At 29.6% G+C, this 27575-nt stretch overlaps 1 protein-coding gene across 1 annotated transcript in view; it reads right to left on the bottom strand.

The window, feature by feature from the left end:
* egg (eggless) overlaps positions 1-27575 on the bottom strand; it is a 31736-nt gene that overhangs the window by 2996 nt on the left and 1165 nt on the right. The window contains exons 2-21 of the mRNA XM_014418452.2: positions 24451-24577; positions 22681-22818; positions 21041-21138; positions 20851-20931; positions 20488-20661; positions 19155-19378; positions 18465-18664; positions 16371-16540; positions 15894-15939; positions 13994-14145; positions 13392-13537; positions 12009-12198; positions 11451-11618; positions 8921-9075; positions 7511-7691; positions 6827-6947; positions 3484-3589; positions 572-618; positions 401-445; positions 159-310 (exon numbers count right to left, since the gene is read on the bottom strand). Of these exons, the coding sequence (XP_014273938.1) occupies positions 159-310; positions 401-445; positions 572-618; positions 3484-3589; positions 6827-6947; positions 7511-7691; positions 8921-9075; positions 11451-11618; positions 12009-12198; positions 13392-13537; positions 13994-14145; positions 15894-15939; positions 16371-16540; positions 18465-18664; positions 19155-19378; positions 20488-20661; positions 20851-20931; positions 21041-21138; positions 22681-22818; positions 24451-24577 (2721 nt within the window). The remainder of the gene's footprint in view (positions 1-158; positions 311-400; positions 446-571; positions 619-3483; positions 3590-6826; positions 6948-7510; positions 7692-8920; positions 9076-11450; positions 11619-12008; positions 12199-13391; positions 13538-13993; positions 14146-15893; positions 15940-16370; positions 16541-18464; positions 18665-19154; positions 19379-20487; positions 20662-20850; positions 20932-21040; positions 21139-22680; positions 22819-24450; positions 24578-27575) is intronic.

The following is a 27575-nucleotide window of genomic DNA, read 5'->3' on the forward strand; positions in this document are numbered from 1 at the left end:
TGGAAAGATAGATATATTTTTATGATATTCTTTAAATTAAAATTATGAACTTATTTATATATTATTTAATAGTTTACCATTCTTATTTATCCATTGGATAGTAAATTCAAGCAATTAAAAATAAATTATGTTATAATAATTCAAAGAAGATATCTTACATTTAAGTATCGTCCAATATTACCAGCTGCTTTTGCATCCATTATGTATACAGATTCATCTTTACCATAAAAATTCCTAACACTTGGTCTTACTAATGACGAGACACTGTCATTATCTGATACATCCACGTTGACAGGACCCTGCTGCTCGCCTATTAATAAATAAATATAATGGTTTTAATCTGCTATAGAGGAAAATACTACAATACTACAAATTCAGAAAATAATCAAGAGAAATTTACCATCAGAATCATCTAGTCCATAATTGTCTTCCTCTTCACTGTCACCTGCAACAAGGAATTAAAAGGAAACTCAAACACCAACCAATTTGGGAACCTAAAAAGGTGTTAAAAAAAAACAAAAGAAAAACCCTAGGGGAAATATAATTGATTTTTTGCTGCTTATATACTCACTAAAATCTGAATTGATACTCCTAGTTGATCGCTTGCGTAAGTTCATTCTGTAAAATAAAGAACATTTAAATAAGAAGAGAACAATTTTAATTTACAAAAGTTAGTTATCTCTTTCAAAGATTATTATGACAATAACATTAAATTTAATTGTTTCAATTACAGAAAAGAAATTTATTTTAAAACTTGTTAAAGTACAATACTAGACAAGTATGTTTTACCCAACTAAACTAAAAATCTAAGGAATCACTTAAATTTATCTATTTCAATGAATGTTATGAGAATAACGGCAAATCTAATTGAAGCGTTTCTGTTGAAAAAAAGAAAAGTGCCAAAATTTCCAAAAATTATTTTCTTTACCAAGACCAATTTGAAACAAACCTCTGTATCAGTAATTAATCAAATAATTTTAGCACTTACCTCTTTTTCAACAGGAATGCTTCAATTATCTCAATTACAAAAGAAACATCTATCTAAAAACATTTTAATTGTGATACTGAACAACCATGCTTCAAAGAACTAAATTTAAAGTTTAATAAATCACTAAAAATTGTTATACCAGAATTTTTTTGATCACTGCATGAGATGATTGTCAGGTGAAGATAAATTACAACATTTATAAGTATTGGAACATTACGTTAATATATAAGTATACGAACATTAATATGACAATCATATAATTAAGTCAAAATATATTAAAACTGTAGCAGAGATATTAATTAATAAGCCATAAGAATTTATATCTTGTAATAACAAAATTCTTTCCATTTAAGTATGTGGTGAATAGTAATTGTTTCATTATAAATAACAATCTTCCTTTGAATTCCCCTGATGAAACCCAGCAAAGTGGGGCGAAACGTCGGAAAATAAATAGTTGTTAACTATTTTTGTTTCACTTTTATTTTCACCATCTTATATAGATATATATAATATATTACTAATGATATATTAATAATATGATGAAATATTATTGTATTATGATGTAATATACTATATTATTATTCACAACTTGTCAGTTACCATTGGATTCTTTTTATAAATAACAATCTTTTAAAAATGATTTCATTTATGGCAGAACTCTGCTAAGCTGTCCACGTTTGGAGCTAAATTTCTTCAGGCGAATGATAGAACAATTTAATCTGGGGTGCATAAAAGAAAAAAATATTCAATATTACGATAACTCATATATTTGATAAAAAATTTGACTGTTTGTAGCCAAGGAACCTGAGGCATCGCCTTTAACTACCTCGTTATTGCAGCAGTGCCAGTTCGAATCTGGCCTGTGGGGTTGACTTTTATTTTGTGGCAGTACCACGTAAAGAAAACTTGACCCTCCCATCATGGATAGAGTAGAGTGGTAATCTATAGATACTCTCTCCTCCCCTCCTGGTATGACAGAAATGACCAGCAAGGGGGTAAAAAAAAAAACAGTGATAATTAAGTAAAAATTAAAATATGAAAACTTAAAATAGAGGTAGGTCATATGTATATGATTGAAGTTTAATTTATTAGCATAGTCATGATGTCATATGAATGAAAAGTGGAAAACTTATAATTAATTTTCAAGTGATAATTTACTGGAAACTTAACATGAAAAATTCTTCCCCTGACAAATCTGACTTTCTTGTGGAATTACTCTCCTTTAGGGAATTTTTTAAGGGAAAAAAAGATCTAATTCATTTCATAATATAATTGATTCAATGATTCAAAATTTTTTCCAATCCAACAGTAAAAATTTATTATAATTCTAATATTAAAACCAAATAAAAATAAACAAAACCCACAAAGCTATAAACCAATAACCCTGATGAACACTAAGTGTAAGATTATAGAATTATCATCAATAAAAGACAGACTTCTTTCATATCTTTTGTATAAAAAATATTTTCATAGGTAAATTTGATATCAGTATTATTCTATAATTTGATGATTTCATCTTTGAAGTACAAATGCAAATATTCATTAAAGTTACATATATTTATAAATACTTTGACCATGGAAGGTCGCCTAGAAAACAACTTTTTTTTTTAGTTTATTCACAACAGTAAAAGTATTTTTACAACCAGCGAATGAGATGTAGAGAGAAAGAGAGAGAAAAAAAAAAAAAGGCATGAAGGTTAAGGTCATCTAATGATGCCTCTCCATTAAAATTGAAATTTAAAAATCAATTTAAGAGGTCCCTATTCCAGCTCCTTCGTAAACGTCGTCTCGTATCTGCTAAGTCTAGTGTTGATAGTCCTTGAATTAGAGGGTTAGTGTGTGTTGGAAGTGCGTCGTGAAACCGTTTATATAATGATTTAATGGTTGTTTGTACGTAGGCAGTTCGTAAGTCTTTGTGTAAGTTCTTGTTACTGATGTAGGGGGGTAGAAAACAACTTAAATTTATTTTATTTTAATTTAAACAAGCATTATATAATGAATAAAATGTAATATTTAACCAAATAAATGTTTAACCATGACAACACGCTGTCACCCATATATGCCAAATAATCTATGTATGCAATCAGCAGATATATGAATATTTTGCCTTTTTTTAAAACAGAATTACTGAATAAGGCCTCTAGAAAGTTAATTGTATATCACCACATTTTCTATAAAACATTTAGACAATGTGAAATCATTCAAAATAATGTAAAAACAATATTTTTTTAAATTAAAACAAAAAAAAAAAGTTTTGCAAGAGTAAAATAATGTTATGTTATTGGAATTGTGTAACATAAAATAACACATTAGTAAATCAATTTATATACTTCAAAAAATGAATTTCATATTAAAAAAATTGAAGGACAGTAAAAATCAATCTTAAAGTAGAAATGAGTATTTATTTTAATAGATTTGAGATAAAGATGTTAAATACATTCAATCATACCTTTACAATCAAATTGACATAACCTATAAATACAAAATAAACTTACCCAGAGTTCTTCTTATATTCAGAAGGTGAAATCCAAACATTTGGTTCAAACTCATCCTCAGAATGTCTACCATTGCCATTGTTACTGTTATTACGTACTTCAGAACCTTTGAAATAATAAGAAAAATACCATATATAAACTTTAAAAGACAATATTTTGAAATTAACCAGCATTGGACTTCAATAATTCTTCAGAAACTGGTTTTAATAACATTAAAAGTTCAAGGGAAGGAAGCTGAAATAGGGGCATGGAGTGAGGGTTAGAGAAACTACAATACCATTAAGAAAGAAGTAAAGAGCAAAATAGCTAAATTCATAAATAGCAGTATGCTTAAATAACTTCACTTTATAAAGTTTTAAAAATTTGTTGTTTGAACATTATTGTCTTTACTTAACTTATTTTACTTTACCTTACTTTTACTCAAATTAGTGAAAAAACAAAAGCTGAACCCCACTGAGTATGCTAGTTGGGATCGGGACACTGATGCTAGTTAAGTGGGAAACCAAGATAATCTAGGGTACAGATATATATATTAGTTTAACTGATATGTTAGGTAAAAAGAAATTACAAATCTTAATATATGGCATACATATATAAACATAAATTAATTGAAAATTTAAATATCATGTATATTTATCAGAAAAATTGGATTTAATATTAAATTAAGATTTAATTAGTAAGATTTAATTTTTCAAAAGTCAGAATTTTTTTTTTGTTTACCATAGTGTTTCTTCAACACAACGGTAGCAAATTGTAAATCAAAAAGCCACAGAATAAAATGTTTAATTTTAGAATCTTAAAGGGGTGACATATAAAACAGTGTCATCTGACCACAGATTTGTAAACTATGTGTGTTCACACATAATATATGTTTGAAAACTGTAAAAAATCAAAGGCTGAAATATTTTTATAATGTAATAAAATAATAATTTGATAGGATTTTAACAATGAAATTGTTATTTTGGTATTTATAGCGGTCTTAATAAACTTCTGGATTGACTACAACCCTTGTAGAGCCAAACGATGATATATCATTGTTCATAGTTTTTAAAAAAATTGCTAATGATGGTATATTTTATATCTCTTGTAAAATAAAATTAATAAATCTTAACTGTTAACATAAGCAGAGCAGAGACATCGGAAATTCAACAATTAAATGTGAATATTATGAAAAATATTAAAAAAGTAGATTAATAACAATAGTGATAGTGAGCAATAGTTATTTTAATGATAAAAGAATATGTATATGTTTTATAAATAAAAAGTTATAATTTATTTTATAAGTCTAAATTGAGAATTGTTTATTATTCCTTAGAAATATAGGATTATTTGATGTTTTAAATGAGTCAAATTATAAAAACAAACGCCGATCGCCATCCACTTGGAAATAAAAATACATAACATTAATAAGAACTTGTAAAGCATGTTATTTTATGTATACAAACTGAATTAAGGTTTTGAAGATTTAAGGACTAATTATAAAAATCACTAAATATCAAATACGATAATTTAGACAATAAAATAAACAGTGAACTGTTTAAAATTGTGATCATGATCAAGTATAAGGAATAATTCTCGGTGTCTAAAGTGAAGAACCATCACGAAGAAGTTATCTCAACCAGCAGTGAACTTCAATTATGATACTAACAACCAAGTATTTTATGACAATTATAATTTTTTTTTTTTTCCGGTTGACTCTATAGATCTTGTAGATCATTGGCCGCCCGAACCAGCCTTCTCCAGGTCTGACTATCTTGGGCTACGGCTATCCAGACTGCTGCATGCAGTTCTTTCACATCTTTGTTGATTCTGCCTATCCACCTGGTTTTTGGCCTCCCACTTGGGTCTCTTGCCTACTATACTGCCATTTATTGATGTACAGAGGCATTCTACTCCTCTCCTTATAAAAACTTTATTTGTTGTAATTTAATATTTAATTTAAGTTTATATTTTACCTATTAAATTTTAAATAGTTTTTGTTTATATAAAAAATTACAATTCTTATATAAATAAATTATGTTTTCTCCTATATTCAAACATTAGAATCATTAATCAAATTTAAAAAGAATAATCCCCAATTTTTTAATTGTGAAATCTGATAAGACAAAAGTTGCCATAATAAAAAAAGAAGAATATAATAGTTCCAACGGGACTTAACAAGAATACCATTTGATTTATTTAAAAAATAAATACCAGTCTCAAGAAATTGAAAAGATTATATATAAATAAATGATGTTTTTTCCTGTATTCAAACATTTCTGGAATGAATTAGTACTTACTTACACACGCAATTTCTCTCAGGGCACTATAGAATGATTAACCTGTTTAGTTCCTAATGAGGGTATGTCATGTTCATAGTATTTGCGAACAGTGCTGTTTGATGACATTTTACTATTCGATAAGATAAATGTTATACATTGTTTTTATTTATTTTCTTATGTTAATGTTATTTGATAACATTGACATAATAAATAACTCTATCTGACAAGTTTTTATAATTCCTTAAATGTCACGTGAAATGACGAAATAAAATTGCAAATTAATGGTTTAGATTTATTACTAATTCATTCAAGAAATGTTTGAATAAATGATGTTTTCTCCTGTATTCAAACATTTCTGGAATGAATTAGTAATAAACCTAAACCATTAATTTGCAATTTTATTTTGTCATTTCACGTGTTATTTAAGAAATTATAAAAACGCGTCAGATGCAGTTATTTACTATGTCAATGTTATCAATGCAAAATAAATAAAAACATCGAAAAAATAAAAAAAGACAATATATAACATTTATCAAATAGTAAAATGTCATCAAACAGCACTTTTCGCAAATACTATGAACAATGACATACCCTCATTAGGAACTAAACAGGTTAACCATTATAAATATAAATTTCTCTTCAAGTGTCAAAATGCTCTATTGTCCCCTAAGAGAAATCGAGTGTGTAAGTCATTTTTCTCACAATCAGTTAAAACAGATCAGGAAACCCATTAATAATTTATTAACGACTGACAGCATTTATTTGGAGTAAATATGCTGAATTGGAATTCACAGCTCATTGAGATAAGACTATATTGTTTTTTCATTGTAGCCTTTTGATTCCAAAATCTATTTTAAAATTTTATCAACTAGAAGTTTTTAAATATTTTGATCATTCTATAAAATACGTTGTAAGACAGCATCAGAAAAACATACTGCTGTACTGTACCCCTGAGAATAATGTAACCTGTTAAAGATAAAAGTTACTATTTATTGCTATTATTACTATAATAAAATTCAAAGGGAGAAAAAGTTCTACTTAATAGCAAAATAATAATAAGATGTTTGTAAGAGCAATTTCACCTTTTTCATTATTCAAATATTCTTCAGGATCCACAAAGTCCTCGTAACCCTCTTTACTTTGTTCCACTACTTCGATATAATCAAGTTCAGCAAAGTATTCATCTCCATACATTTTTCCATCCTGGAAGTAAATGAATATAAATTTTACATTTATAGATTTAGTTACACACACCAACATCCTTGATTGCACACAGGTTTTGGCTCAGTGTTCTACTCCAACTTATTCTAACAACTCAGGCTTCACTGCTTCCCAGACAAACAGGTCAGCATTATCAATTCTTACCATAGGGACTGAGTATTTCCAGCCTAGGTCGAATATGAAATTTCTATTCCCATTTCTTCAAAACTTTCACCGATAAGAAAAAACATTTTAACTTTAACACTCATTAACCCATATCTTCAGTTTTAGAACATAAGAACCTTTGTTTTTTTAAAACATTTAGGATTGATTCATTGAGGCCTGAATCTAGAAATCCATACATTTTACCTTCTTCCAGCTAGAGTATTTATATATTAGTTTCATAATCATTATGATAATAAATTAGACATAACCTTTGCAAATGACAAAGCAACACAATTAGAATAACTAATGAACAATTAAATTTAAATATTGCAAGGCAATGAAAATAATAAAAAACACTTATCTTCAAATATAAAAATATGAATAAATAAAAATTGAATTACCTCGTTTGCTACAGCTTCAGTATAAATATTACCAACATAAACGCAGACAAAAGTACCAGCTGGAATGTCATTGAGACACCTTGTTCCCCAGCCTTTATTTTTAGTCATAAAAAGCTGTAGTTTCAATTTCAGCGGGTGTTGGACAACACGGTTCAAGCATGTTTTTACACAGCATTTACACCTGCAAAAGTAATGAGTCATTCAATCAACTATTTGAACGATAAAGCAATTACCTGAAAGGGATAACGATATTCTGTTAGCGTGGAAGAGAATATGGATCACTTCCTAAGACCACATGAAATAAAAAAACTAGTATTTTTGGAAAAAAAAATGGCACTTGATCATTACCCAACACTGGGGTAAGTAAAATGCATATTATGGCTCAGGCTTTAAATTAAAATTAATAATACATTTTATCAATCATGGATCTGATCAGAAGTCAGATGAATATCCTTGGGCAACACAGCCTTTATAATCTGATCCTTACATGTGTTGGAAGGAGAAATCTAGTGGTTTAGTATAATTATATTACCTTAAAAAATCAACAAATAATCAATCAACAGAGGTAGTTATTTATACTATACTGACAATTTTTTTTTTAGAATTATAATTCAAGAAGTTTACAATCTTGGATAAATCCCAATTCATAAATTGAGGGTATTTCAAATGACAAATTTATTAAATTTTCGATAAGTATAAATATGACTAGTTACCTTTGAGTACAAAAGTACTAAGAAGTAACTGATCAGTGACACAATATACCAACTAATTTACTTTGAGTCGCTCCCTGTTAAATACAATAGGACACCGCACACGGTGCTACTGCTTTATTTTATATAATTTTCACCTTCCTGACTATTCAAAAAAGCATTAAACAGAGAAGGCATGGGTAGAAGTCAGGAATGTTGTAAATACTGTTTACAAACAACTGCTTCTGAACATTGTTTTCAAGGAATGGGTATACCCAAAACCTTCTTATTATTCTTATCCTCCTCCTGAGATGATAATACAACATGATGGTTTCATCATTGCTCGAGTCTTCCAAAGACATTTCACACTCGATATCCATGACAACACTGAATGAACTAGGGATTTGGATTCCTGATGAGTAGCCTCATGTGTGGAGTCAAGTCAGCACTGAGTCTGTAACTTGAGTTAGCGACTGGTTTAGTTCCTTTCCAGTAACTTGTGTGTGCAGTGTCCTAAGATTCTCAAGCAGGGTCTGTTATAATATCTTTGTTATCTATACTGTACCCCATCGAACATCAAACCTATGTAATGCCACAACAGTAGCATCACTGTTAGCATAATGCAAAACTAATTTACCACATATAATTAATAAAAGAGCGGGCACTAATACCAAATTACTAAAAACAAATTCTAATTATAGAAATAACTTATGAAACTTACCCACTGTTACATTCGTAGATGGCTGTATTAATAATGTTTGGTAATCTCTTATATTGGTAACCAATAGAATCTTGGTCTAGATTCTTAGCAGCAGCTGGGGGGAATACTTGACTCTCTGCGTAAGTCAACTGCCAGCATGCACACTTTGATTTGTCCTGCAATAATTTCCTTCATTTATTAAGAGGCAATAGTTTCTCAATTATTTTAAATTTTCAACTTTGTCGCTTTGTTTCATTTATTTAGCAATTTCCTCAATAATATTAAAATACTATAGTAGATATAATAGCTAAGAACCACAATCTATTACCATACAGTCAAAGTTTTTTAGTAGGGGGGAGATATGTTCCGTAAATATACGGTGAAAACAGAATAACATTTGCAGATGATTACAGGATATATATTCCGAGGTTAAAAAATATATAATAAAATAAATTTAATCAGAAAATTTTAACAACGTTAATAATTACTATCAGGCTCAAGCAATGGTTTAAGGAATTGATTTTGCAAATGACTCACCAAGACATAAATGGTCAGACATTTCTACCTTTATCTTGAGCAGAAACAGGACTTTTTTAATGAATCAATCTCCTTTTCTTCAACTCAATGGAGTTCACTTATTCAAAAGCCATGCAGCTCATGTTATCTGCTCATGTTTTATCAATGAACTTTTATAGTATTTGTTGACAATGTTATTATTTCAGTATTATAAAATGGAATTTGATTAAGGCACACCTCTCTCCATTAAATGAAATATCTCTTATTCAATTTTATTAAATAAATATTATGTTCTACTTTATTGATTGAGAATGGGAAGTGTTTCTATTTTCATCTGAACTAGACCACTTTGCTCTACCATGCCTACAGAAGTTTTTAATGTTAAAATAAGCTTGTTTGTTTATTAATACTTTGAAAAGTAACTGATAAACTGTGCTACCTATAATTCCACATTGGAAATTTTTTTGCTAAAAGTATACAGACGGTCCTTGCACTAACATCAGGTTCTGTTCCTTGGAATGTAGCTTAAGTCGAGTCCAGTGATGTTAAAAAACAAAGCCATATTTTGTAGCCTTTGTTTATCTATTAAGTCTTTTATATAATGCGCTCTCAATTATAAGAGCTATATTTTTCATTCTAATTTGATTTTTAACGGCTTGCTTCGATAAAATAAATTCATTTTTTTTTTTTAAGCAATATAATTTTGAGGTCACTATGGTATAAATTGATCAATGATGTAACAACGTGAAAGAGAGTCCTCTTTTGGTCGCTGTGGAAAGGACGCAAATCCACTGTTATCCCATTTCATCTAACTCGATAGAGGAAGTTATACACAATAATATGGATCCAATAGATAAGGTAACCAGAGATATCCTACTACAACAGCAAATTTAGGAGAGGATGAATTATATAAAATTAAATCTCTTTGACACATTCTTGATGTCCTATCGTGTGTATTGGTCAGTAATTGGAGAGGTAAAAGGTCCCATGCTGTTTTCCAATTTTAAATATTGCTCGATTAGACTATCTCAAGTCTCCTCTTCCTGTTTAAGCAAATTAAGCAAGTATTTCAAAAGTTATATAGGAATGACACTCCCTGGGTGTCTTAGTGGGGCAGCTCCAGCTAGGAAGGATTGAAATTTTTTTGTGTTATGATCTCCTCTTGTGCGATTGTAACATGTGGTACATTGGCCCACCTATGCTATAATTGTCTATTTCAAAAGTCAGATAAATAAGGCTACCACGGAGGGCGGGAATAGAGGGTTTCACGTCGTTTACAAATTTCCAGTGCTTTTTAAATATTGGTGGATTAGACTATTTCAAGTAACCTCCTCTCCTTTTAAGCAAATATTTCAAAAGTGATATAGGACCGTCACTCCCCAAGATCAAGTAAGAAACAACATCAAAGAAGTATGTGAGTTAACTTCTAAGAAGTAGCAGAGCATGGAAGGGAGATTGCAACAGGACAGTGTCCTTGAGTAAGGTCAGCGCAAGGGGTACTCAGGAACAGAGGACATTTTTAAAAAATTTTTTTGGTTCAAAATACCTTAAAATTTGTAAATTAAGTTAGATCTCAATAAATAAGTTTTGACTAATTACCATTAAACAATTCAATTTTTGACCAATTAATGTAAGAAGTGAACATTTATTCATTGGCTAAATGCCATTAAGATGGCTAGTAAAAGCCAGGTGAAAAGTGTTTAATTTAAAACAAAAATGAATTAATCTTTACAATTTTATAATAATTATGGTCAATGCGAAGGGTAGTTTGAAACAGAGGAAATTTTTAAATACTTTTTCGGCTCAAGGTACCATCAAATATGCAAATTAAGTATGACCTCAATAAATAATTATTGACTATCAGAAATAGCAGTTATATAATTTTCTTATCTAATAAATCCTGAAGATATGAAAATCATCTTAGTTATTATGGGGGAAAACCAAGTCACAAAATACAGAAAATGGTTAAATATAGAAAACACCAAATATAAGAAATCAAAATCAGAATATACTTTTTAAATTTTTCGGTTCTTACCTGACAATTGTCAGTACAGTCACAGCTAACTAAGAAACCAGGCTCCAAATTCAAATACACTCCTTCACTACCTCGCCGTTTAGTCATATAATCCATGTAAGTGGGAATACTTCTGTTGATTGTATTAACACAAGCAATTGGCATAGTTTCCTGACCATAAGATAGGTCCTTAAAAAAAACAATAGGAGTAATATTAATATTAAATAACTTGGCAAAAAGGAATAATTATTTTCAATTTTAAAAAGCTGCTTTATATGGTCCACAACTCTGACCGCCTTCTCCTAAATTAAAGAAGTTGAATGTTTCATAAATCAAAATATAATAATTATAAAGCACACTAGAGAAACTTTTCATAAAAACAAAGTAGTTAACTATAAGTAACCTTGCAAGAACACAACAAGTGCCAAATATTTTTATAATATAAAAAGTAAAAATAGTTCAAAAATTTGTATGTAATTTTTAGAGAGGAAATTATGCATAAGAATTACTTGTATTTTTAATCAAATCTTATTTAAACAACAATGAATATAATAAAAACTGACAATAAATTCCTCTTACCTCCATGACAACCATATCCGGAGAGACAACATACTCATTAAATATGTTAACCCAAGGATCAAAATCAAACAAATCCAAACTCAACTTCAATTTGGTCTCTGTCAGATAATTCATGACCTCCACAATGTTCCTCAACCGCCTACCGCAAGGTGCGATATAACTGATCGCATTCGTTGGGACTTCAGTTTCTCTAAAATAAATTATAATTAAATAACACAAAACAAATTTGAAGTGAAAATTTCATCTTATTAACTAAATAGAGCAAGTTATACACAACAATATGTATCTACAAGAGATAACGATTATGTTTTTATTTTATACATATCGTTTCAGTATTGTTTATTTGTTGTGATATATGCAGTCACAAAAGATATTGTTCAAAGCCAAGATGGCAATGTGTGTCCTGCAAAAAGTCCGTTGAATCACGGCCATGTTGAGCAGATTCAAATATTTTAAAAACTTTGTTTTAACTTTCCATCATAATTGAAATTATAATACATTTAAGGAAAAATAGAAATACAGAATAACTGTTAAAGAATAACGTTCATAAAAGAAACCACATGCAAAAACTCAAAAGTGTTGTGCTACAATCGATGTTTACATTGAACATCAAGAGAAAGATCAGGGTTGGTGAAAAGAAAAGCATTCGTTGCTTAGACACGGGTGAGAAATGATGTTTCCTGGAAGCAGGTCATCATCACCTTTTGTCTAGCTCAAGGGAGACATCAAAGAGACACCCAAGAAGAATACGGGACTCTTTGTTTTGAATCGCCAGTGAATGAGATGAGTGAAAACTTTTAGAGGACAAATTCTTAGTTAAGAGTCAGTGTTTGTTTGCACAAAGATTGTTTATAGCAAGTGTTAGTTTGTTGAGAAAGAAAACAAAGAAAATCATCTGTCATCATAGAAGATTGTATAAATAGGTTAGTTTTGCTCTACCTAAAATAAAATACTTAAATACATTTGTAAAAGTAGATTTAAATTTAATTAAGTGTTATTGGTAAAAAAGTTCTGTTCTGATTGCCTACAAACCCGCCCTGAAATTAAGAGTCTGTAGTATTATATATAATTAAAAATAAAAATTCTCATATTTATTTAACCTTGTCATCTTCAAAACTGTACATTAGACATGAGAATTAAGTAAAAACTATCAATTTTCCTTTTATTTCCATTTTAAATAATTTATGAACATTAAATATATATATATGCTAAGCATAATATCAAATCATAGTAAAATTAATAAAATATTTTAAGGATGGAAAGAGTTCATGTACTATCTTTTATAAAAAAATAATTAGAATAACTTACATACAGCACTTGAATTTTTGAGATTTTTTTTTAAACTTCAAATCAAATTAGTTAACATATAACCTCATACTTTACCTTGAAAAGGCATACAAAACAGGAACGACTAATGGATTCAAAAGCTTGGTGTCTTCCTCTTTTGTCGTTAACCAATCTGTGCAACTGGAGTCACACTTATGCGGACGGAATGGTTTTGGCTTAACTAATTTAGGTGGTATTCTTTGCTGAAAAAGTTTAAATATTTTTTAAAGAGACAAATGATTCCCAATCTAAATATAAAATTATTTGAATAAAAACTTGAAATAAAAGCGGGTTATAGACCTCACATAACTGCTAAGGTGTAACTCGAAAGGGCATGTAGCAATACATAAGATATATTGAAAGTAATATTGCCTAACTTATAGCAATACATTCAATTTTCAGTATCACTAAGAAATTGGAAAAAAACAAAACAGTGATGAGGATTGACAGAAACATATTATTAAAATATGAAGATATTAATAAGCTACTATTTTCAAATAAATATGTTTATATTCCCAATTAATTATTAGATATTAGGATAAAAATTATACAACATTTAATTTTTAAATTATCAAAAAGCAGGTATAGACAATAGTGCCTGTGGGACCATGTTTGGGGACTCCCAGGGACAAAAACATTAATGTTAAATATAAACCAACCTCAATTACACCATCATCCTGCTGTGGCGGGAACCTAGAGGCGGCCCTTCTGTCATATAGTCTCCGTTCATTATCATACGAATCTGGCAGGCGAGTACTACTTTTCCTTGCGACTGCTCTTACGGGACGTGTGTTTTCATTCTGATTGTCTTCTAAAAAACGTTTTAAGTCAGGAATTTTAAATAATATTAACTATAGACAGAACATAAATTTAAAAAAAAAAAATATTATTGAAGAATGACCAAGATGCAGTCAATTTGTATATTACTTTTATTAAACATTATGTTTTAACCTAAATATGTATGGTTTCATAAGGGTTATAATTGAAACAAAGATTACATGCAATATGAGCTTCAGAATAATATTAATAAAATAAGTAATGATAATTTTGTTTTCACTATCATAAAGTTTTATTAAAAATAATACAGTAATTTAGGAAAAGCGAGACAACAATGACAGGATACTGCTTTAAAAAAATATTTTTATCTTATTAGATTCCTTAAAACATGTAAATGAAGTCAGCTACAAATAAAAAAAGACTGCTAAGTATTTAATTTTATTTTATAGTAATTTGGTAATTTAACACTTGTTTATTTAACAGTTGATGACAAATTATTGTCAAGCTGTGGTGGCTTGGGAGCACATATGAAAATGTGTCGCCAAGGGAAGTCATTTTTCTAGTGTGTGTTGGGAATTGTGGGAAGAGCTGTATTACCTCCTTTTCACCTTAGATTGGCCCGAATCATGTTTAGTACTGTTCTAGCTTCCAACAGCTACAATCTTTCTGGCTCTAGCGCCTTTAAAGATTATTATACTTTCAAATTTATTTTATTTCTGAATTTATTCAATTTTATTTTTTGAAGTATATATATTTATTTACTTATGTACTATGTTATTTTACACACTTCCAATAACATTTTTGTTATTTAAAAAATATATTTTTACATTATATTTGATTATTTCATGTTGTTTAAATGTTTTATACGACACAGGTGACGACAATGTGTCATGGCTAAAACAAGGTATTCAAATTTAATTTGACTAAATATTACATTTTATACATCGTATATTGCTTATTTAGATTAAAAATTAAGTTATTATTATCATCATTTGTGCAACAGACCGTGGAAATCGAAGGCCTCGCGCGATGTATTAAGGAAAAAAGTTTCTTGACGTGGGTTTTTTCATAAGGTGGGTTCGTCACTCCCACGTCTACTTTTTATGAGTGCCACCCATTCGCTAACAAACCTCACGAATACCCAGGGAGAGGTTATGAGTGAGTTTTGTATAATTTTATGCTTGAAAAAATCTCAGGTAGGGGCGGACTCGAACTCACAACCTGTGGGTTTGTAGATAAGCACATTGCTCCCTAAAAATTAAGTATTAAAAAAAATGTTGTGCTTTTAAGTTGTTTCCTAAGGGAGCCTCCGAGGTCAAAGTGTTAAGAAGAGATCTAAAGTGAGATATGATTGAAACCTGCGTGTCAAGAAAAATACGTTTAAGCATGTGTAAGTTAAAGTGGGGGACGGAATCTGATGAAATCAATAAGGGATCAAGATCAATTAGGCATCAACCCATTTAACCCTTAAAATTTTATACAGGCATCATCAGTGTGCACAATATCACAAATGAGCCAACAAACCACAGAACATCTCTCGACACATTAGAGGTCTAAAAAATCCACACATGATGGTGCATCACCCCATGATAATTAACAGATTTCGAATAAACAATATATATATTTTTAATATCTTTATTGAAATTTGCAACTGTATATTATATAATACATTCAGTAAATTTGATCTTAGTAAAATGGAGTGCTACAGGTGTGTAGAGAAACTACCTTGATACCACTCTAATTCTAATAAATATTGAAATAAAAAAATTAGACAATACTCACCATCATCAGAAAGAACCACATCATATTGAACGTAAGGACCTTTGCGCTGTAAAAAACAAATTACATAAATGTATGATTATAAACAACAGTGTTAAAGAATGAACCAAAAAAATAATTATGACATTTATATCAAAGTAACTTTGACAAAAACCTGGTTGTTGGTCTCAACAATCAAAATTGTATCCATTTTCTTCATAAGGATTTTATTTTAGTTGGCGTTTCCACTAGTTGAAATTTTGGCAAATAAAACTCATGTTGATGTTTATAAAATAACTCGTTCCATTAACTTACCTCATAATGGTACAATATTTTGATTATATTTGGAATACAGTATCAAGTTTGCAATTGATAACTGATACATTTAAATTCTATTTTCAATAAAATATTAGCCATTACATTTTTTGTTTCAATAAAAAAAATGACAATCTTACAAACAATTAAATAATGTCCAGAATATTTGCAAAGTATTAAACTCACCCTTACAAAAGGACCTCCCCTTGACCGGGCCCCCTTTCTGTGGAGCCCGATGTACATTGGGTATAGTCTAGTGGACCCTCGGTATAACCACTCAGAGTGCTTGTCATGGAGAAACACCAAATGGACAAGAGAGCAATCTATATCTACTACTCGAGCATTGACCCACATACCTACAAACAAAAAATAACCAAATAATAAAAAAAAGACTAAAAATTAAATGGATAGTATGAAACCCATGAGATTTTATGAAAGTCTTCCTTACTTTCATTGTGTTCTCAGTAACTGTTACTTTCACTGTGTTCTAAACAAAATGAGTGCATATAAACCTTTAAGCTAAAAAAAAATGGTACCTGAGGATGGTTTGATAGGCCAAAATCATCAATAAATTTATCGTGAAGAATAAACAACCTATCTTAACTTCGAGACAGCACATATTTTTGAAGACTGTCCCCAGATTATAAAACTTTTTTTTTCTTTATATTGGCCATTTTTGATAAAAAAGAAAACATGTTTGCAATAGAAATCAGTCACTTGTAACTCCCTTTGTACAAATAAGATAATTGCATGTTGTGTGTGCAGATAGCTCCTCTGAATGTTTTTATTACAACAAATTGCACACCAGGTGTGAAATATAAAATAAAATAAAAACACATTATTAAATTGAACAACATTTATTCCAAAATTAGTCTGGTAATACAAAGTCCTTATTTTAGGTCCAGTAATGAAAAAAGAATATAATTGCATAAAATATAAACCTAAATAAACTAAATTTTTAAGAAGCAGAACAAGATAGTGAATATTCCTAGAAGATGACCCTTACTTTTGTTGTACAGAATGATATCCCTTGAAACAATCATAAAAAATTGAAACTAACATCAAGTTTTATTTTTACATACTTATAGGACATTTGTTTCAAACCAGTCTTATTTTAACAACCACTTCTAGTATAATGACTGATAATTGCAATTCAAGATCATTGCAGTCAGTCTTTTTGACTCGGAAATGCATTGCACACAAGGTGTATAATTGGTCTTGAATGGGTTAATTGGCATACCTACCTTCATATATAATCAAGTAAGAAATGAACTGCATTTTACTATTAAACTTCCCTTAAAATATATGCCATCATTTTTCATCACTTCAAACCATTTCTGAATCAACAATTTCAATTTGAGGAACCTTCCCAAATCAGTTCAGTCTGGTAGAAACAGAGTCTTTCCTTGCACTCGATTAATGTCCTAAAATGATGTTTGAGGCGATACAAGTTTTTTTGTAATATTGAGGCAAAATTGCTAATATTTCATAACAAATTTTGCCTTTTACAAATTTTGGTAAATTTATAAGCCGAATCCATAGCTTAAATGAATATCTAAGCCACAGTGATTTAATACAGACAAAAGTATTTAATTTAAAAATTCAATTCATGACTAAATGTTCTGTGGACTAAATGAGACCTTTTGTCCACTATCCCATATAATGTTAAACTAGACCGATTACTTTTTGAAAATTTACGCATATTATATAAGTTAATTAAATAGCACAGCTTTGGGCCAGTGAAAAGATCACAGGAAAATGGCAGTATAATAAACCCTCATTTTAATAAACTCAGAAATGAGAGGAACAGAAAATCAGCAGTTCATTTAACAAAGTTAATACTATCCGAATAACAACAAAAATAAGCAGGTTAATAATTAGATCAAAACTATTTTTTTTAACAAGAAAATACTAATATAAATATTTTATTTATTAAAACCTTAGTATAATCAATCAAATAAATAAAAAAAAGTTATTAAATATGAAATGAATAATACATGTGTATTAAAGAGAATACAAATATATAAACACAATAAGAAAAGGAGAAATAAGTAGTAAAACAAATACAATTTGTGTACTCGTATTTGTGTAATATTATTCAAGTATGTACAAAAAAAACATACCTCTATATATTATATTACTTCACTTTTTTTTTTTTTTTGTAACTTAATTTAAACTTTTATACAGAATTGAACTGAGAATTCCATATAAGTAAATATTATGAAAAGAGGGGACAGCTACTTCCAGTTGCTACTATTACTACTACTAGATGATTAATACCTTTATGTTCAGTCTTGATACAATCCAAATTCTTCACTTTGAGCATTGCTCTTTCAGGAAAAGTGACCAAGTATCTCTTGATGAATTGTTGTACCTTAGGATTGAAATGATCCCAAATGTTGGCTTTCGATTCACAAACCAGCCGAATGGAGTCATGTGTACCATACTGGGCTTGTCCATCATCAAAAAATATCAAATACCTAAAAAGAAATGTAACGTAGGCCATAACTAAAAAATAAAACTTCGAACAAACAAAACAGAAATAAAAAAAAAAATGGAAAAATAATCCTTCCAGGAGAGTTTCAAAATTAATGTCAAACAAAATTACTTTAAATAAGCATTTGAAAGATATATCTGTAAAAACAATATGACAATTATTATCTTTACTAGGAGAATCGACTTTTAAAGATGATTATATACTTGAAAAAATATTACAGTTATATTTAAGGCTGAATGTATATGAATTCCAGGGATAATTTTTGAATGATGATTCAATAGATTACTTCAACATTTAATGAGAGAGAAATAGAAATGCTTTATTTTACACTTACACAAATCACACCAAAATAAGAAAATAAAAGTAACATTGAAATGACAATTCTCGATACTAAAGACCATTATTAAACCCAAAATTAAACAATGAAAACAAAAAATCCTATCAAGATTTAGAAATTGCTTTGAGATATTTACCGAAAATTATTGATGTGAGACGGCATCTCAGCAATCATTCCTGAGAAGAATTTAACTGTATTTTTCAGTCTGTTAACATAACGAGATATAACACGTGATCCGACAGGTAATCTGACAGGAGGTGCATTGTAGCATGCAATCAACTGCAAACCAATATCTTTTCGATAAGCAGAAGGTTTTCCACCATTTATCATCACTTTGTAAGTTTCTACTGCCTTAGGATTCTGAAAAGATAAAGAAACAAATCACAAATTAAAATAAAAAAATTCAAAAGCCTTTATAACAATATTAAGTACAAACTCTTTAAAGCAAATTAGTTTACAACTTGCAAGGCGTTGATTAGGTGAAGTGAATAAAGTTGGAGTACATGCTCTGGAGAAGATCAAAAAATTAGGAGTAAATTATGTTATAACGATCAACTTTTCTCTTTTGATGTGAACAAAAATCTAATTATTGATTAGAGTGCAAGCTCAGGGGGCTGGAGTAGGTGCCCTTAAAATTATTGACTATTCTTGTCTTTTGTGTATATAAATATTTATATTTTTTTATACATACATATCATTTATTTATGTGATTAACTTTATGCATAAGTATAATTTTTGTGTATTTAGAAAAGGAGGTTTTAATAAATAAAATGTTACACAAAGCTACTGTATTGTTAAAAAAAAATTCGTTTACCTACATTATTAACCTACTTAATTTTTTTTGTTGTTATTAAGATAACATAATGGACTTTGTTATAACAAACTGCTAAAAGGAATAAACAGGGAACCATCCTAATCTAACCATGGTGGGGAGTCAAATTTTCATCTAGTCAGACCACTACAGAAATGAAAGTTGACCCCAGACCGGATTAGGACTGGTGCTGCTGTAGTCACGAGCCAGTTAAAGTTGGTGCTTTGACTCACTTGGCCACAAAAGATCCTATCTATCATTAGATGAGTCTCGGTAGGGGAGAAAGCCTGATCACTACTTCTAGGCCCCTTTTCAACTTTTACTATAGGTAAAAACTGATCTCCCCTCCTCCCCCTCATTCAATAACATTATCTTTTATCGGATAAACAAAATTGATTTTTTTTTCATTAAAAAATATTGTCTGATAATTAATAACATAAAAGTTATAGAATGTGACCCTGACTATATAGTGTGACCTAACAGATCACAATGGTTTTCATTGGAATATTCGTGTAAATATAGTCTGATATTTTTATGAAGAAGAAATAAAACTTTCATTTATACATCAATACCATAAAAAATATAATATATCATTAGAGAAAATAGTACTTACTGCTGATCATAACAAAAGAAATAACAAAATAAATATTACACTAACTTCAGGGGATGGGGGTATAACTTCCTCAACAACGGCCGGTACCCATTCAGAAAAGGCTGAAACTTTCATCACATAGACTTTGTCAAAAGCCTTCACCTTAGGTTTTTCAACTGCTCCAAATGGTGGAAGATTTGGAGGACCACTTTCAGGATGATATCCAGTGATGATAAGATCCTATAAAAGAACATGAATTTCAAACTTTTATATATGGGTGGTATTCAATATCACCATTTGCAAATTTTAATTATCGCCAAAAATCAAAATTGCAATCAAATTTTAGCAGGCATTTTTTTTTTCTTATGGCTTTGATAAAGATATTATGAAACCTTCTTGCTAATTGCTAGATCAATATTCATTAATTACATTTTCATCTGGACGTATCTGAAGTTGTTTCATCGGTGATTCCTTGAATTCTTCATAAGGTAAGTCAAGTTCATCCATTTCCTACAACAATGATAATATTGTTATATATAATAGTATTATAAAAAATATAATACTATTTAAAAAAAAAATAATGAATACAGCTTAAATAATCACAAACATCTATACTGACTTCTCTTTCTGGGGCATAGGTGTCATAAAGTTGCCTCATTGACTGAAATAAACTTTCATGAGTTGTATTTATATCATCTTCATACTTTCTATATGTATCTGAAAAGTCAATGATTATTATCAACTTTATGGTTGCCTTTTGATAAATAATTATGTATTATCCATAATTCTTTAAACAATTGTATAGTGGTACAGAAATACATAATTTATTATGTTATTTAAAAAATGCTAAATATATTGATATGTCTTTCTTTTTAATTATTATTAATAATAAAAATGTAGACTTGAACCGAATATTTGTGTATACAAAAATAAATAATATAATGTCTGAAAGTAAAAACACTATCTTTAAAATACATAAATTTCATTATTATAGAACTCCCATGCATTATTCAGAGTGTATATAAAAATGGATATAATTAGAAAACTAGCCCAAATATTAAACATAAAATATTCTAAATATATATTTTTTAATATTACATTCATAAAAGCATCACAACACTAGAATATAAAGTATGTAATTTACAATGTTTTCCAACCTTCCGGTTCTTTCAAAGGTATTATTCATTTGTTCAATTTACCTCCCACTTATTAAAATCACATATTCACTGAAGTTAATTTTTTTTAATAAGATCTATATAAACCTAGAATAACATTTTCTACTCATACAATTCTCATATACTTACTTCTATTGTGACAATTAAAGACATAGAAGTTACATGTTTATAAGCATGACAAACACTGAACTGAAGACTTCTATGGTAAGCCAAACACTGAACTGAACACTTCTATGGTAAGGCAAACACTGAACAGAACATTTCTATGGTATGCCAAACACTGAACAGAACACTTCTATAATAGTATGCCAAACATTGAACAGAACACTTCTATGGTATGCCAAACACTGATCAGAACAGAACACTTCTATGTATGTCAAACACTGAACAGAACACTTCTATAATATGTCAAACACTGAACAGAACAATTCTATGGTATGCCAAAAATTGAACAGAACACTTGAATGGCCTCTCAAGAACTTAATAATTTCCTTTCAAAAGACAGAGTATTTATAGATCCTATGCACTTCCTATAATATACAATGATCACTTAATCACAATTTATAGTTTTAAAATTGACTATTTCTTACACATTTTCACTATTGAGACAGGGTTCATTCAATATTCAATCTTTATCATTATTACCTCTAAATCACTGGACAATTTGCAGTTTAATTGTATAAGTGAACATTTTTATGTTTGATATGCTTACTGCTGCACATATACATAATGTCACTGTCATTACTTCATTACTCACGTTAGCATTGGACTCCCCTAAACTGAGGGGAAATTAACCTGGACTATTTCAAGAATTAAAAACTAAAATAATACAAAAAAATCAGTTTTTCAGTTGTTCAGCAATGAATAGATCATTTATAATGCTTGAAAAATTTGATTAGAGATATAGTTCTCTCATAATACAAATAGAATATTCAACATAACTGCTTTAATATTTCTGATCATCATTTAACTCTTTCAAAAAAGCTTTGAAAAATAATCAAGAGAAAGTATAATAGCCAGGCATAGAGTATAAAAAAAACAAAAAACACATGAATATAAATAGTGAAATTTATTTTTTACATACCTTCTAATTGTTTCATCTCTGACTTTAAGCAATTTAAATTATTTTCCATCTGCCCTTCAATATTGTATCGAAGGGAAATGGAAGGCAATGCCTTTTTTACTTCTTCAGCAATTTCTTTTATTTCTTCAAGACCAGTAACTAAAAGATAAACAAAATCTATTAACTAACCTAAATATTTTTTATAAAGCCAAAATTTTCAAAAAACTATTCCATGAAATTTCTACATCCTCATAAATTACTTAATGTAAATTGAATATCCATAGTAGAATATTTATTATAAAGGATGCGATAACTTGCTTACCTTTGTCCTTAACCACTTATCTCTGTGTGAAAAACTGGTAAATATTTCTTAAGCCTATCATATACTAGCTGATTTCCTGCTCACCATGTTTAAAGACATTACCTAAGAACCATCAATAGAGGCTCAATAAAGTATTCACACCCACTCTCTTCTTAAACATTTAAGAAAAGAAAAGGGAGGCTGAAAAATTTGATTTACTTAATCTTAATGTATTACTACACATAGACAAACTCCACTTGGAGGTGAGAATGGGACTTAAATCTCGTCACAGAAAACTGGGAATGGGATATCAATATTGATATCAACAAATTTTGATAATTAATCCCTGATTATATCAGTAATCAGAGATTTATCATTATAATAAAGATTTATCATTAATAATACCAACATTCTCAATTTTAAAACAAGAAAAGAAAGAAAGATGGAAGAGAAACTCAAACTAGAAAAAACTCTGTTATAACATATTAATTAATACAATTAGATTAGAACAAAGGTCTAGCTTTTATTACAGAAATATATATAAAAGAGTAAAAAATAAAAGTGAATGAACATCTAACAATATTTAATTAGATTTATTTAAAATAAGTGCATGATAAAGAAGTATCCTTATAATGTTCCCAGCCAAAGAAAAAACTCTTAGATTCTATAGATGTAGACACAAAACATGGGTCCACAATTTTCCTCAAATTCGGAGATATTTGTATAAAGAAGATATAGATTAAAAAAGAGCTTTTTTCCATATTTTATTTATATTTATATATATATATTTTTTTCTTCTTTTTACATCTCTTTATTTGTATTATCTTTAATATTTCTTCTCTTATCTATCTGTTACTATTACCCTTTTCATTTACTATTTACAACCTTTAATTTTTCTTATATCTTACTTTTTTTCATTTTATACCCCTGTTATTTTACACTTATGTTTTTTTCTCTTTTTTTCCTTTTTGTAACTATAGTGTTTGCCCTGACGAAGCCCTGCAACGTGGGGCGAAACGTTGGCTCAATAAAATAGTATAATTATCTACTTTTTGAGTTTTTTTTTTACCGCACCCGGACCATATTCCATTCATCTATACACAAGGTCAATCAATAATCTTCCAGTATGTTTGTACTAGTTTTGACAATAATATCCTTTCAGTCCTGCATCAATGACAAACTATAAAATAGTTGGCAACCGAAGTTGTAATTAGGTTGAATTGTCTGGTGTAATGTAAATAATAACAGAAAGATAAACTAAAAATAAATATAAAAACTATTTGTCAAATAATGTAAGTTAAGATTTTGTCGCTACAATGCCAAAGTGGTGTATCTGAAAACTGAAGAGTTGAAAGTCATGGTAAAACAAACATAACTAAAGCTAGTAAAACTTGCAGATATGCCACTTTGGCTTTGTGTGAATGATATATTAAATAAACATGTTAAGATATAATAATAATAAATTATGGAGATAAAGCTAATAAACTTACTCTGTTTTTCTTTAAGCTCTTTCTGGAGCATATCTTCCTCATCATCATCAACTATGATAACTTCTGTTCCTGCAGGAAACTTCGCATCACTGACTGGTTTACCTCTTCTCAATTTATCTAACAAGTCCTATGGAAGAATGAATAAATATATTCCGATACTTTTTTAAAAATCTTTTGTTTATTATAAAGTCCTATAACTATATAACTTTTAAAAAAATTGTGCAAAGTACATAGATCAGTAGAGCTTCCTAACAATTTCAATATTCAGGTAGGAATACAATATATATATTATCTATATAATATTATATTACCTATTTTATTATTAATTAAAATGCTAGTGAGAGGTTGCTAACCCTTTATCAGGCGCCACTCCAGATGGTGGATAGGGGATTGCTCAATAAATATGAAGAGTACTGGGAAAATAAAATACCCAGGGCCATTCAAAACTAGAAAAATCCAGCTGCAACAATCCCATATTGGGAGGTGACCTGGTCGACGTCTGTTCCCATGCTAGGGACAGCTGTTTACATATCACCTGGCAGTAGGTATAAAATGCACTTACCCATCAGATATACAATCCCAAAAAATAAAAAATTCCCCTCAAATGAGCCCGACTCTGAAGCTGTATTGGGTGGTAATAATGAACAGCTTGGTGGTTTGAATGGTGCTATATATATTATATATATATAGCACCATTATCCAATGAAATAACATGTAGCAGGCAGCAAGCACGGAGTGCCTCTGCAACCCGCCAGAGCGCAACACCTCGAGCCTCACCGAAGCTCTCAAATTTACATATTACATCATTTTGTAAAAACATATTGTTATTTTTACATATTAATAAATTCTGTAACATAACACTTAACGATGTCGATAGAATGATTAATAAACAATGAACAAAACATGTACCGACTGCTTCTCGGTCACAGCCACATGGACTAGGCATTTAAATAAGGGTCTCTAAATCTCCTCTTTGATGAGAGATAGAACTTATCCAAGACTAGTCATAGCACTGGTGGCATACACTCTACTTGAGATAGAAAGGTTATTGCCAATCGAATTCTCACAAGAGTTCTTTTTTTGTACGCATACCCAAGATTATGGCCTATCTCCTCTCCTTCTCTCCAGCAATCTTAGTCCGTCCGCTTCATCTCAGCAACTAAGATTGTAACCTGATCCTTAGCGGCTACACTGGTCTGTCCAGTTCATCTCGGCAACCAGTACAGTTGATCCCGTCTCTCCACAGCTCTAATCCATCCGCTTCATCTCGGTAACTAGAGCTGCACCTAGCCTTATCAGCTTACTAGCCTTACCACCTAGCCTTACCATCCGCTTCATCTCGGCAACTAGTAAGCTGGCTCCTATCTTGACAGTTCTAGTCCTTCCGCTTCATCTCGGCAACTAGAACTGTTACACTATCTCGGACTCTCTCTTACTTAGACCTCCTCTACCTACATCAGTGTCCAGGGCTCATCCCCTGACACGGCCGTTCTTTTCTTCCTTACTTACTATTGAATACGCCTTGTTGAGGGCCTTCTGTAAATAGGTTTATCAGGCTGGAGAGCCACCTAAGACTAGACAACCTTGACATACACAATAAATAAAGGAATTTACCAAGGTGACTGACTCTTTGAGCCTATTATGGTTCTGTCTAGCGGTAAACCATTTATGAGTTTTGTTAAAGTTATCGAAAAAAGGTGCAGAAACCATGGTTTCCCTTCTATTTTACACAAACAATATCAAACTGTATGCCAGGAATGAGAATGATTTGCAAAATCTTCTCAAAATAGTAAGGGTTGGTCTTCTATGAGGAGATTCATGTAAAGATGGGTGCTGTACTCCATATTAAGAAATTAAAAGAAAATGATGTAAATAATATGAAGATCTTTAATAATTAAAGATTTAATGATCTTTAATAATCAAGAGCTCTAATAAAAATTAATTGTAAAAATATCTGTGGATACAACTTCTAGAATTTAAGAAGGATGTAAAAAAAGCAATTCAAGGATAAATTCTTAAGATGGGTAAAAATTATCCTGAAACATTTTTCAGGTTAAAAATATCATCAAAGCTTTCAGAACACTTGAGTGATCCTGACATTATCTTGTTCATTAGACAATTTGAAATGGATCACTACGGACTCAGACGCACTTGATTCTTATTTAAGAGTGCAATTGGTAAATCGTCAGTAGTAAGGAAGTACCTTCTAAAAAAAGTGGAAGAGTGAGGGCTTTCAAGACTGCTAAAGGCTTGCGACAATGAAGAAGAAAATTTCCTACATTATTTTCAAGCTTCAATTTCAAGTTTTGATGGAAATACCACCAAATGCTTTTAGTTTATATTGCCCCAATTACTTTGAAAAAGAAAGAAAATAAGTTCCGTCCATACACTATCGATGATAAATCATACAATGATTTTAAAAGTTTTAGACTAGAAAATTTACTTCAGTGTCTGTCTTTAGTCAAATTTTTTTAGGGATATAATTGTGCAATTTGGTCCCATATTGATTTTATCTACAACTTTTGCATAGAGTGTCGCATGAGCGGACATACCTGATATTTATTACTTCATTAACAAATACCAGATATTTATAATTTTATTAACTATTAGTTATTATTTTAAAAAATAGATATTAATTTAAATTTTTGGTAGATTTGTAATTTATAATATACTTAAACCTTCCAAGTGGACATTTTTATTTAAAAAAATTTTTAAGTAAAGATTAAATTTTTCAATGTTCTATCTTTTGTAAAGGCACTATTTTTTAATAAAATAATTCTCAAGAATCATATTAATTTTTTCATTGAAATATTCTAAATTATGAGTTTATCAACTTTTCTATTATGTAGATAAAAAAGGATAATCATCAATAGGTGTAGAGTAGCAATTCCACCCCCTTGAAATAATTGATTATCAAAATTTTGTTTACTCTACTCCATTACTCTTTTAAAGTTAATGACAGCAGTCAGCCTCATGCATGTAGCTAAGATGGGTCTTGGTTTTTGAGACTTAGTTGGGAAGTCAGTGAGACCATTAAGCTAAAAAGTTTCGATGCCAACAGTCAATATAAAGATATAAAAATATAAATTGTTAGCTTCAAGTCTATATTAATTTCATTAAAGATA

This window comes from Halyomorpha halys, unplaced genomic scaffold (assembly GCF_000696795.3).
Source record: "Halyomorpha halys isolate HHAL.00 unplaced genomic scaffold, Hhal_1.1 Scaffold195.1, whole genome shotgun sequence".
Taxonomy (NCBI): Eukaryota; Metazoa; Arthropoda; class Insecta; order Hemiptera; family Pentatomidae; genus Halyomorpha; species Halyomorpha halys.